This window comes from Sorex araneus, chromosome 1 (assembly GCF_027595985.1).
Source record: "Sorex araneus isolate mSorAra2 chromosome 1, mSorAra2.pri, whole genome shotgun sequence".
NCBI lineage: Eukaryota > Metazoa > Chordata > Mammalia > Eulipotyphla > Soricidae > Sorex > Sorex araneus.
Window position 1 is genome coordinate 301,082,518 of NC_073302.1, and position 13,164 is coordinate 301,095,681.

Consider the following 13,164-nt stretch of genomic DNA (forward strand, 5'->3'; position numbering starts at 1 on the left):
TTAATTCAGTTTAGGGTAATGTGGTTACAACAATGTCAATCTTTATGGTTCTGATGTACGAGTCACTGCATCTTCACCACCACCTGGAAACCATAAACTTTTATTTTATTATTATTGGGTTTTTTTTTTTTTTTTTTTGGCATTTTGGGTCACACCCAGAGATGCTCAGAGGTTACTCCTGACTCTGCACTCAGAAGTTACTTACTCCTGGAAGTGCCTGAAGGACCATATGAGATACCAGGGATCGAACTTCGGTCGGCTGCGTGCAAAGCAAATGCCCTAAATATTTCCTGATACTCTCTGGCAACGGCTGTCGTGAGTCTCTTCTAGGGGCGGTGGGGGAAGGACGGTGGAGTCCGGGAAGGGGGTTGGCTCTGCATAAGCTCAAGCATGTCAGAAGTCTGAAGCACATGACCTATGTTCTAACATAAGAGATAATTCTGTATTCTTAAAATACAGAAGTCTTAAATTTCTTAAAATTCTTAAAATTTTTATTCAGTGATCCAAGGCTAGAAACATGGTTAGTACATTTAGAACCCAGAAGCTTAGCAGAGAAGTCGGTGTGGGGAGAGACGAACGGAAAACAGTCACTAGATGAACACGAAGCAGTAAGATCTTCACAGCAACAATTCTACGTTTCTGCTGGCTTAGAGGAATGAAATAGCTTGATCTCCTCGATAGATCATTCCTATTTCCACAAGAAAAAGCAAAGGCTTAAGACAGCCAGAAACGTTTCCAACATTTCCTGCCCGGGAAAGGAAAGCTCATCCTGATCTCAGGCGTCAGTCTCCCCTCGGGAGCAGGCCCCCGACAGCCGTGTACTTCCATCAGCTGGATCATGTGGCCGGGGATACCGCTTCACAGCAGGACAGACAGCACTTGGCTGTGGGCCTCTGGGCACAGGACTGGATCTCCTCAACCTCAGTTTTCTCTTCGATAACTGAAGAGATTCACACCTGCCTCTCAAATACGTAAAACAGTTAGCACTGCACCTAGCACTTGGTGAGTGTTAAAAGAAATTACAGTTAAGAATAAGAACACCCAAAAGGGGAAGTTCAGCTAATCAAGGGCCAAAGCAGAGCCGCTCTCTCTCACCCAAAGCCTCCGAGGCCACTCACGTCCAAGCGGGATCTCCCAGGACAAGGCTCAACACAGGACTCATGGGAGCGTGTTCAAAGGTGGATTGATCTAGTTCTTACCACTTAGAATCACACTAATTGGCAACCATCTGAACACACAGCACTCCTACATTCATGTAATAAAAAAGACACTGCTAATAACAGTCCTTTAAAAAAATACTTAGTGGGGCTGTAGCAATAGCACAGCAGGTAGGGTGTTTGCCTTGCACGCGGCCGACCCGGGTTCAATTCCCAGCATCCCATATGGTCTCCTGAGCACCGCCAGGGGTAACTCCTGAGTGCAGAGCCAGGAGTAACCCCTGTGCATCGCCAGGTGTGACCCAAAAAACAAACATCAAAAATACTTAGCAATGGAAGAGTCTGGGCGCAAACAACCTTTATGCTTCAAATGGTTACACAATAGCTGGTGGAAACAAACACTTACACTCTGACAACAAAACTGATAGGAAGAGATGGGTGAGGAGGGGCAGGGATGGAGGGGAGCCTGCTAGCACATCGTGGCACAGTGACACTGGACACCTAAAGTGTATGAACACTATGGGAAGTCATGCTGTCGTGATGATGTACGCAGAGGAAATGTGCCAACAAGAATGGGGTATGTTCAGAAAAGGCAACCTAAGTCCTTTGCAAGCACTTGGAGTAAGAAGATGACCGCTTTCCTGGGGAACACTACAGAGCAGAGAACCCAGGAAGGGATCCCCGAGTCCTGAATCTCACCTGCTTCCTGCTGCTGGGAGGATGGGGATGCAAGTCACAAAAAGCACATGAAAAAAAGAATCCCGACAAATTCAAATGGGCTCAGGGAGGGCACTGGCCTTGCCTGTAGCCGACCCAGGTCTGATCCCTGGCATTCCATGTGGTCCCCCAAACACTGCCAGGAGTGATACCAGAGCACAGAGCCAGGAAGAATCCCTGAACACTTCCAGATGTGGTCCAAAGACAGACTGACTGACAGAAAGAACGAAGGAATGGAGGAAAGGAAGGAAGGAAGGAAGGAAGGAAGGAAGGAAGGAAGGAAGGAAGGAAGGAAGGAAGGAAGGAAAAGAAAGGGAGAAAAAAGAAAAAGAAAGAGAGAAAGAAAAAAAGAGAAAAAGAAAGAAAGAGAAAGAAAGAGAAAAAGAAAGAAAGAAAGAAAGAAAGAAAGAAAGAAAGAAAGAAAGAAAGAAAGAAAGAAAAAAAGAAAGAAAAAGGAAGGAAGGAAGGAAGGAAGGAAGGAAGGAAGGAAGGAAGGAAGGAAGGAAGGAAAAGAAAGGGAGAAAAAAGAAAAAGAAAGAAAGAAAAAAAGAGAAAAAGAAAGAAAGAGAAAGAAAGAGAAAAAGAAAGAAAGAAAGAAAGAAAGAAGGAAAAAAAGAAAGAAAAAGGAAGGAAGGAAGGAAGGAAGGAAGGAAGGAAGGAAGGAAGGAAGGAAGGAAGAAACGGAGAAAGCAAGCAAGCAAACAAGCACCAAAAAACTGTCAAAGGAAAAAAAATTACTTAAATTAATATATTTTAATATTTTAAATGCCTTAGAGCTTTAAACAAAGGTCATATTAGAAATACTTATTTGTTCCCATCAAGAACAATGGAAACAAGTCTAGAATAATGTCTTATTGGACATGTATATTAAAATACATGTGTTCAGAACCAAGATGTTATGAATGGGAATAGATTTAGAGATAGGTGACTCACTCTTTTAAAAGCTTTTAGAGCAAGCAAAACCTCACAGTTTAGTTAAGTGACTACTTTGTTCTTTACCCAGGCACAGAAGGGCAGAGGGCAAGGACTATTGCCATCTCTAAAACATATTCCATTTTGTTTGTGACTTCTGACCCTATTTTAGGCAACTAGCAAGAAAATAATAAAGCATTAAAACCAATAATCTCCGCTGCTCTATATTCTATTCTGCTGACTCCTGAAAGCAGTCTCCTGAAGAGGTGACACAACGGGGACAGTGAGTGCATGCCTCGTACATGGCTGACGGGATATGCAGCCCCAGCACCCGGAAGGGAGCACTCCCCTGAGTGCAGAGCCAGGAGTGAGCCCTGAGCACCGCCAGGTGTGGCCCCCAAACAAACAAACAAAAAAAATACAGTCTCAAAATAAAATTACTTCACAAAGAAATACCAAATCTACTACCAAATTTTCCAGTAAATACACGAGAAACATTTCCCAACTCATAAAGTTACATAATAATAAGACAAAAGAAGTATAAGACAAAGACATTACAAAAATAGAAAAAACAAGCCCAGAATACTAGCCCTCATGGACACAGATTCACTAATTCTTAAGGCAACGTCAGGAAATGAAATCAGACAGTATGGGAAACTTCTGAGGGACATACAACGATCCGATGGGGTATCCCCCAGACGCAAGGTTAGTTTAACACTGTAATCAATGAAAAGTAAACCACATAGTTCTCTATGGGGGAAAAACAGCTGCAAAGTGCCATATTCACAGACAGCCAAATGATCAGAAATCAGAACTAGAAGGGAACCTCCTTTGCAGGGCATCTCGATGAGAACACCTACAGCAAACGGCTAATGAGCGAGAGACGGCATGTATGCTCCCTGAGACGGGGGAGGGAAGAGGCAACCGTGGAACCAGTCTTTTTAGTGCAATAAGGCAAGAAAAGATACACAAAGACATAAACACTAAAAAGAAGAATTATCTCTGCCACAGATAATGTGATCAAGTGCAGAAAATTCTAACAATTTGTTGAATAAATAAATAAGGTTAGCCAGGTCATAGACTATCAATTTAACAAAACCAATTGTCAAGGGGGAAAAACCCTGGAAATCAAAATGAAGTACTGTACAAATATAATAACACCAAAGATAAAAATACATGAAGGTGAGTTCAAGAAAATATTATATACCGAAAAAATGATCTTGTGGTTCACAGAAAATGAAACTCCCCCCACAAAAAATAGTGATATGATCATAGATGGAAACAATTAGTATAAATAAGATGTTAATTCTGAATGGTAGAATGATCAATAAATCCAACACAATCCAAATCCCACTTATAAATATTCATTTTCATAACAAAATGACAAGCTGGCTCTAAAACATACAGAGAGATGCAAAAGAACAGTGATTTTGAAATAAAAAAGTTGTGAGGATCTACACTGATTTCAAGGTACACTAACAGATCTATAATAATTTATTGTAAAGATCAATGAAATAGACTGATATACATATATTCAATAGATGTTTCACAAAACTGCCAACGAAACTGAATGGGAGAAGATGAAAATGCTCAGATGCGAAGCCCCAACAACTGGTGACTCATATGGAGGAAATACATTTAACCCTTACTCACACATTCCCAAAAATTCACTTGAAATGCTGTATAGACCGAAATGTATGAGTTGAAACTATAGAATCTGGAGCAAAGAATAAGAATCTCATGTAGACTATATTTAGACAAATTCTCTTAGAAGATAAAATGAAAAGGGAAAAAAAGACCACAGTATCAAATGTGCACTCGAAACAAAAATCAGACTTGCTTTTTGTTTTGAGTGGACCTGTTTGGGAGGCCGGCCCAGCCTGCCCAGGCTTGCATTCGGGGGTCACTCCTGATAGTGCTGACTGGGTCTGAGGCCAGGCCTTGCTTCTGAGGGAATGGGGGGGTCACTCCTGTTAGTGCTGACAGGGTCTGAGGCCAGGCCTCGTGCACGCAAACACAGGTGCTCTGTTCCATCGAGCCGCCTTCCCAGGCCCCCACACTGACATTTTGAAAAAAAGATTTAAGAGAATGAAACTGCAAGTCACTCTAACTAACAGAGCTATCTCCATATTTAAGGACTCAGACCCAGAATATACACAGAACTCTTGTAATGAATTACAAGGTAAACAATCTGAATGAAAAACAAAGGGCAAAAGGACTGACGGCCATTTCATGGAAGACAATACACGAAGAGCAAACGGGCACGTGAAAAGAGACTCAACATAATCTGTCATCAGGAAAATTCAAAATAAGGTGAGAGCGAGATGTCCTCACAGACACACACCACTTAAGCTGAGCAGGGCGCGTGCTGTGCTCGAAGGCATGTGTAGCCAGGAGAGAACGCCAGGCTGCCCCCGGAGGGGACTGCCGGGGGGAATGCAACATGGCACAGCCCCCTGAGAAATCTCCTTGGCAGTTTCTGAAAAAGCTGAACATAGACTTACCAATAAGCCTGAAACTAGCTACTGGATTTTAGGTATGAGGAAGGAAAATGTGTCCACAATGTTCACAGCAACTTAATTCGTCTTCTTTTCTTTTCGTTTTTTGAGCCATACCGTCTGGCCCTACCCTCAGGAGACCTTATGGGGTGCCGGGAACCCAACGTGGGTTGGCTGCAGGCAAGGCAAGTGAGTACCTTACCCCTTGCAGTATCTCTCCAGCCCCAGCTTCATTCTTAATGGCCCAAATGATCATTAACTGATAAGTAGATTAATGAATTTTGTTACATCCAGCCAAAGGATAGAGTTTAGCACTTATAAATTATGGACTTCCACTGCAGAGCCTGGCAAGCTACCTGTGGCATATTCAACATGCCAAAAACAGTAACAAGTCTCACAATGAAGACGTTATAGATGCCCGCTCGAGCAAATTGATGAACAACGGGACGACAGTGCTACAGTGCTACAATACACAAAATAACAGGAATCTCAAAACAAATAGTACAGCAATTGCACAGTGGGGAGGGGGTTTGCCTTGCATGCAGCCAACCCAGGCTCAATGCCCAGCATCCTATAGGGTCCCCTGAGAATGCAGGGATTAATTCCTGAGCACAGAGCCAGGAGTAACCCCTGAGCATCGCCAAGTACAGTCCCAAAACAAGACAAAAAAACTATACGTAAGAGATTCCAGAGGAATCGTGGTGGGAGAAGGAGCTGAGGGCCAAGGGCATGAGAGAACTTGCTGAGATACGGTGAAAGCAGCCCCACAGCTAGATTTTGGCAATAGTATGCATTATAAATTTGGTGAGACTCAGAACTACTCTTATGTAAATTTTATCTCAATGGAGGTGACTAAAAACAAAGGAAAAAAGAACCCTCCATACCTCATTTATTTCCTTGCACACCTCACTTATTTTGTGAAGATAACATATTATAATCAAACTTAACTAAAGTTGACACAGGTGGATATTAAAATATTTCTTAAAGGCCATAATGATTCTGTTTATTTCAAAATTTTATCGTCCTCTCAGATATAAAGGTCCTTAGACTAGGTGAGTTTAATTCATGTCTCAATTCCTAACCAAGGTTTAGCACCGCATATCACAAACGTTTTATGTCAAATTCTTTTGCCAAAATGTAGAATGCAACCACCCAATGCAGGGCTCTGGAAAAACCTGTGTCGGTATTACTTAATAATGGGGTGTGACATTGTTTCTGTGCCGGCAAAGAGTAAGCAGGAATAGACTACTGCAGAACTAACGGACATAGTTTCCAGGCAGAATACACTGTTTCTAGAAGCTGGCACTAGATTCTTTATGAACGAGTGGCCAGGAGGTAACCCAAGGTCTGGCTTTTCGAGGGGCAGAGCTGGTTTGCTGCTGGCACCTTACACATTGCCTGAGCAGTGAGCGAGGAGAGGCCCCGAGTATGCCGAGTGTGGTCCCCAAACCAGATTCCCTCTACCCCCCCTCAAAAGATGAAGAAATTTCAAGGGCTAAATGGGCAACTCCTGAATTAAAAACCGGGCATACCTAGAGCTGACCCAAAACTGGTCTAAATGCCCTCAGAGCCTTAGTCTGTGGCAACTTACTGAGAGGGCAGCATGGTGACTTACTGGGACAAAAGCTGAAACTTAGGTTTTGCTATTTCAGCCGGTGCCTTCTGACTTTCGACTAGGCTGTTATCTCTTGCTAACCCTGGTGGGGTTTTTGCTATGTGGAAAACTAAATTATGATAGGTGAGAAACGTTTCACGGGACGCTTGAAGCAACCAAGCACCTTAAGCAACAATTTAGCCTTACAGTCTTAGAAAACAAAAGTTATAGGGAAACAAATACAAAAACTACTGAAAAAATGAGAAAATTTGTATCTTCACCTTGCCTTTTAAAGTCACTTTGGCCAAAGCTTATTATAGAGCAAAACTGTTAAAAAATATAGTTTCCACTTTAAGTATAAGTGGATGGAAAATATTATTTTACCCAGTCTCCATTACGTTTACAGTAATCTACACAGGTGACACAGGTGGATATTCCTATAGAGAATCTGGGAAGATGAAACCATGGCAAAATAATTTTGAAGGACTTCAAAAGTCCTTCAAAGAATTTGAAGGACTAAAAAAAATGATTTTTCTAGTAATCCTTCAAAATTATTTTTATTTTATCTTTTGTTGGTTTGTTGTTTTTCTGGGCCACACCCGATAGAACTCAGGGCTCACTCCTGGCATGGCTCTGGGACCAATGGGTGCTAGGGTTTGAACCCCAGTTTGGCCACGTCAATGCATGGCAGCCACTGGACCAGTGCTCCAGCCCCTTCCTCTGACTTTAATTTCAGAGTCACCAAAGCAGAGGTAATGGGTCTCCAGATATAGAGGTTGGCTTTCTTCCTATGGAGAAAAAAGTTAGGTTATGTTTCAAGAAAAACAGTTTGCCAATAAACTGAGTGAGATAAAAGAAGACGAGATCAAAAGGACTTCTGGAGCGCCAGGACGTCTGTTCTGTCCCCTCTAGTCCTCCTCAGCCTCAGCCCAGGAGGGAATCTCAAAGCAACTCCGCAAGAACATTTACAGTGCTGGTGCCGGAAGCTCACTCAGAGGCTAGGGAAAAAGAAGTTTTCTCCTAAAACAAACAAAACACTCCAAAATCTCTAAAGCATTTCAATTTGGAGACAGACATCTCACACGGATATCAGCACACTGTGGAACAGATAAAAGGTATCAAACTGGGATCTGGCTTCACATAAAACTAGTAAAACTGGTAGAGGGCCGGAGATACAGTACAGTGGGTAAGGCACTTGTCCTGCACATGCCAGACTCTACTTCTTGTTGGACCCCTGACTCCCCATATGACCTCCCTCCCCCGGGGACACCAGGAGTGATCCCTGAGCACCGCCGGATGTGGCCTCCAAACAAACCTATATTACCTACTAAGTGCTACTCCTTCAAGGCAGGAGGTACGTGGGGAGGTATTCAGGGACTCTTAATACTCACTTTTTGGCTGTGAATCTAATAAATAACTGTTCAACAAAATAGAATATGTACATTTTTAAAGACATATTGACATTTTAATTGGGCTTATGTATCTGGTCTGAAGTTCACTAATCAGTTAAAACAATGCTTCCCAAAGTGGGAAACACCACCTCACCCCATCCCATGATGGGGGCAGGGGGTGATGGAATGATCCAGGGGGGGCAACAGGAGTCTGGAATGCAACTATGGTGGGGGAGCGGGGTGGCGAAGAGACCCTGAGTGGCTGTTTTTTAACTTTTTGGAAAGGGGCAGCAGAGAAAATAAGTTTGGAAACCTCTAAACTAGATGATTAAGATATACACATTTTTTGGTGAAGATTGTATTAGAAAGAAACCGAGCATGCAGGTTGTTATCATTCTTTGGAGAGATCAAATTTTCAGAAGGGAAGGCATCCAAATACAGATGGGACATGGCTAAAACTGGCGCCAAGTTCTCTTTAGACCAGTTCTTACATTTCGGGAATAGTTCAGGGTTAAGTCACTTGCCTTGCACATGGCTGATCTCTGGCACTGCAGTTGGGCCCCACCAACCCCCCCCCCCCCCCGGAGTGATCTCTGAGCACTGCTGAGCATGGCCCAAAGCTCCCTCGTCCCAAAGAAAAGTTGACAATAGAGAAAACATCCAGAAAACAACTACTCAAAGCCTGTCCTCCTCGGCTCCGTGGCTAGATGGAAAGCTCTCGAAAGTGTAATGACTGCTTCCCAAATTACGATGATTCAAGAAAATAAAACTGAGCTCTAGTTCTTAAAATTCAGAGGTGCTGACTTTTTTTTTCCATTAAAATGCTACTTTTTGAAAAAAAAAAAAAAAAGACACAAGTCCAATTGGTCTATTCCTCTGGCTGATAAGCTCTATTCAGCCTCTGCCCATTGACTCGTTATTCTGCCTGCCTGGTTTGTTGCAGCATTCATTTTAAAAGAAAATCATATTTTAAGGATTCTGAAACAGCCCTGAAAGTGAATATTAAACACACGTTGTTTATTCCAAAAGCAAAGACTATGCTCTCCGCCCCACCATTGTTAGAATTTAGAATCTTGTCCGACCTCATCCAGAGGTAAAAATCCAGCCTTGTGGGAGCAGCTGTGACAGAGAAAGGAGCTACAAATAACATGCTGGGAATTCAGCAGGCTCTGCTATTATATCCTGTTTATACTGTCATTCTTCCTATCAGTGGGATATTATTTATACAGACCCCACCCATGAACTTCTTGTTTATCTTATAATAGAAATGCTCCAAATCTATAAAAAGAAACCTCTGTGTTTGTTTCTGGAACGAGCACATGTGTTATAATTTTGCACCTCAATACCCTTTTTTATTTAGCATTTTCTATTGTTATGTACCACCCATTCTCATTTTTATCTCAAGGCTGATTTTTTTTTATACACAAATGCAGCTATAGCGAGGAAGAAATTTTAACAGTACCAAATTCTATCTGGACGCAGCAGTGAAAGAAAAGTGTGTGATATAACAGACGGTCAACTCGTGCTCAAACCCAGGAAAAAGCATCATGGAGTCTCTTATTAACTGGGCAAAATTAACAAATGTTGATCCTTTGAAGTCCATTTCAGGAACGCTTCCGGGCCTCCTGGAAAGGCACTCCTCAGACCCGAATTCCCTGTCACCTGCTGACTGCGTCCTGGGACTGAGCGGCTCGGGGCGGCTCTGGTGAACCAACGTGGCAAGCCGTCAGCACTGCTGTCCCCTACCCGAGACGTCTCAACTAGTGAGACGCCGACCCGAGCTTTCAATTCCTTTTTCCAAAAGGGCAGTATTCAGCGCAGTGTCGAATTCACTAGCTAATAGCTAATGTTTTTCCATTTGAAGTTTTGTTTTAAGGCTTCTTTTAAAAAAAGCTACTTTACGAAGTATTTTATTATGATTTACACCAACGTTAAAAGGGTTTCCAAAGCACCATTTTTCCAGGGCTGCAGAAAGAGTTCGAAGGGTTGGCGTCTGCGGTTTCCAGGGAGGTCCCCTTTGATGCCCACCACCACCGGTCCCCGGACAGCAAGCTGGGAGGAGCCCCAGGGCACTGCCAGGTGAGTCCCTCCTGCCTCTCCTCCACCAGATAGTCTCTCACAGCTGAAGCATTCGCCTTGCAGGAGGCCACGAGCCCAGTCCTGGGGCCACCCAAGCACAGAGCATGGCCTATGGCTCGGCTGGGTGTTGAAGACGCCTGTGCCACTTCGCACCATCTCTGGCTCCCGTCCCAGTGTGTAACTGTGCTCCTGGAGAACAGCATGGTCAGTCTGGGGCCTCTCCCCCGCTCCCCAGTAAGACAGTGTAAGGGAGAGAAGGAGGAACAGACCAGTTTACATGGCGAATAGGTTTTCTTAAAGTTCCTACTAGCTTTCCAAAGTCTAAGATGGTTTAAGACTCCAGGTATTCAAAATACTCCTAATTTCCCAAGATAATATAATGATGCACCATAATAATCCCCCACCCGCTCAGCCTGGCACATGTAAGGTCCCACGTTGCTCAGGGGCTTGAAGCAAAGAGCCGCAGGGCACATGACAGGCCTGGGGGAAGGGGCCTACGTGTGCTTAGCACCAACCCCTCACTCTGGATGATATAGGGAACAGCGGTGACTTAGGAAATTAAACTCATCCAGTGCTCTGCCGTGGAGGGTTCCTATATGGATTGGTACGCACTGAGTGAGAGTCTGGCCGCAGACAGAAGTGTCATCTATAAACACACATTACAAGTTTAATCCTAACATAACACGCACTGACCTGTGATTTTGGGGAGGGGGGATTAAATTTAGCACTTCTGAAAGTTCGTTTCAGCCTTAATTAAATTAACGCTGACAGGGGCCGGAGCGATAGCACAATGGGTAGGGCATTTGCCTTGCACGCGGCCGACCCGGGTTCGATCCCTGGCATCCCATATGGTCCCCCAAGTACCGCCAGGAGTAATTCCTGAGTGCAGAGCCAGGAGTAATCCCTGAGCATCGCTGGGTGTGACCCAAAAAAGCAAAAAAAAAAAATTAACGCCAACAGCAACCTTCTAGAGTAGGTTAGCTTCAAGACACAGCACAGAGTAGCACACTATACAGCGGTGTCTAGGAGAAAGGGTGTCTGGAGACTGCAAGGGCGCACTGACAGGAGACGCAGCTGTATTCTGCAGAGCTAAGAGCCTGAGAGGTAGGGCCTGGGAAGCCCACTCAGAGCAGTCACTCCTCTGTCAGAAAAAGAAGGGAGAGGAACAAACGACTTTTCAGAGCCACCGATTTTAAAACTACCTGGAAGCACAATGTTTGAAACAATATTTAAGCAATACTTAACATGTCAACTACAAAACATAGTGGAGTTTCAAAGTCCTTACAACACACGCAGAAAAAGATCCCTGGTGCCTGAGGGAGACACCAGCGGAGAAACGCTCCTCCCAGCCTAACTCTTCCCGAGGAAACGAGGCTGCGCTGAGGATGACACGCACACCACAGGGCGGACAGGACGTGCCGGGTGGGGAATGGGGCGGAATGTCAGGAACACAGTCGATGGGAACGCTTACCTTCTCAGCAACCGAGAGAAACTGTCACACACAGAAAAGTGGCTAATAAAACACGGCCTCCTCTAGCCTCTGATTTCTCTCTTTTCTTTTCTCGTTTTTTTGTTTGTTTGTTTGTTTGTTTTTTGTGTCGGGGCCACACCTGGCGGTGCTCAGCACCTCCTCCTGGCTCTGTGCTCAGGGCTCTCTCTCCTGGCAGGCAGGGGGGCTGGAGGCATATGGGACTCGGGGTCGGCTGTGTGCAATGCAAACGCCCTGTCCGCTGTCCTCTCGCCCTGGCCCCACAGTCTCATGATTTCTGGTGGGTAAAATGGGAGACTATGTTTTAGGGCTGCAAAGCTTTTAAAGACACGTGATGTCGAAAGCGGTTGGTTGCACCTGTGTCATAAGCTCTGTCATACTGAAAGAAAACCTGAGATACCCTTTTGGAGCCATAAGATAGGGAATTTTGTGCTCTTCAGAAATGCTATAAAATTTACTAGCACAAGTTTAAAAAAAAAATCACTGGGAAAGTTCCATGAGATCCGAGACAATGGGTTTTAAATCATGGGCATACATTACAATGCCCACGTTGGCAGCTGTGCGCTGCAGTGCAGAAACATCAGCAGCCCTCTGCCGCCTGCAGCGGGGCAGAGAGCAGGCGTGGCCCGGGGCTGCAGAGGGGCAGAGAGCAGACATGGCCCAGTCCGTGGCTGCAGCGGGGCAGAGAGCGGGGCTGCAGGGGGCTGCAGAGGGGTCAGAGAGTGGGGCTGCAGCTGGGCAGAGAGCAGACGTGGCCCGGTCTGGGGCTGCAGTGGAGCAGAGAGCAGGGCTGCAGGGGGCAGAGAGGGGCAGAGAGCAGGTGTGGCCCGGGGCCCGCAGAGGGCTGAGAGCAGACGCGCTCCGGGCTGCAGCGGCGGCTGCAGTGGGCAGGGAGCAGACGCGTCGGGGAACGCTCTTTAGTGCTTACCTGTGACCTGCGCCACAACGGCCTGGGAAATCCTCCGGTTGGCAAGAAAGGCCTTGATTTCCTCTTTTATCACACTGCTGTCCCTCCTGACAAAAACAGAAGACAAGACCAACAATGTATGCTGAAGGCAGAGATCGTCGTCTTTGCTCAGAAGGGTGAAGCGGAGCGGTGGGGGCAACACAGAAGGGACACGGAATCAACGCACCGAGCGTGGGGGTGAGGGGATGAAACCAAAACACACAAAAACACAGCCCCTTCCCCGTCATCTACAGACGTGAGTGACACACAGAGGTCAATCTCTTGCCGCGGGACGGTTCCCCCGGAAGCCGCTGCCGGGCAGGACAGAGGATGCTTCGTACCAGGCAACAATCTACCGCATGCGGGCAGCAACCTTAGAAA

The 13,164-nt window shown here is 45.2% G+C and overlaps 1 protein-coding gene across 9 annotated transcripts in view; it reads right to left on the reverse strand.

The window, feature by feature from the left end:
• The window catches only part of HMBOX1 (homeobox containing 1), a 147,102-nt gene that overhangs the window by 49,918 nt on the left and 84,020 nt on the right, over positions 1-13,164 (reverse strand). For all 9 annotated transcript variants that reach the window (XM_055143913.1, XM_055143853.1, XM_055144082.1 and 6 more), the window contains exon 4: positions 12,766-12,851. In XM_055143913.1, the coding sequence (XP_054999888.1) occupies positions 12,766-12,851 (86 nt within the window). The remainder of the gene's footprint in view (positions 1-12,765; positions 12,852-13,164) is intronic.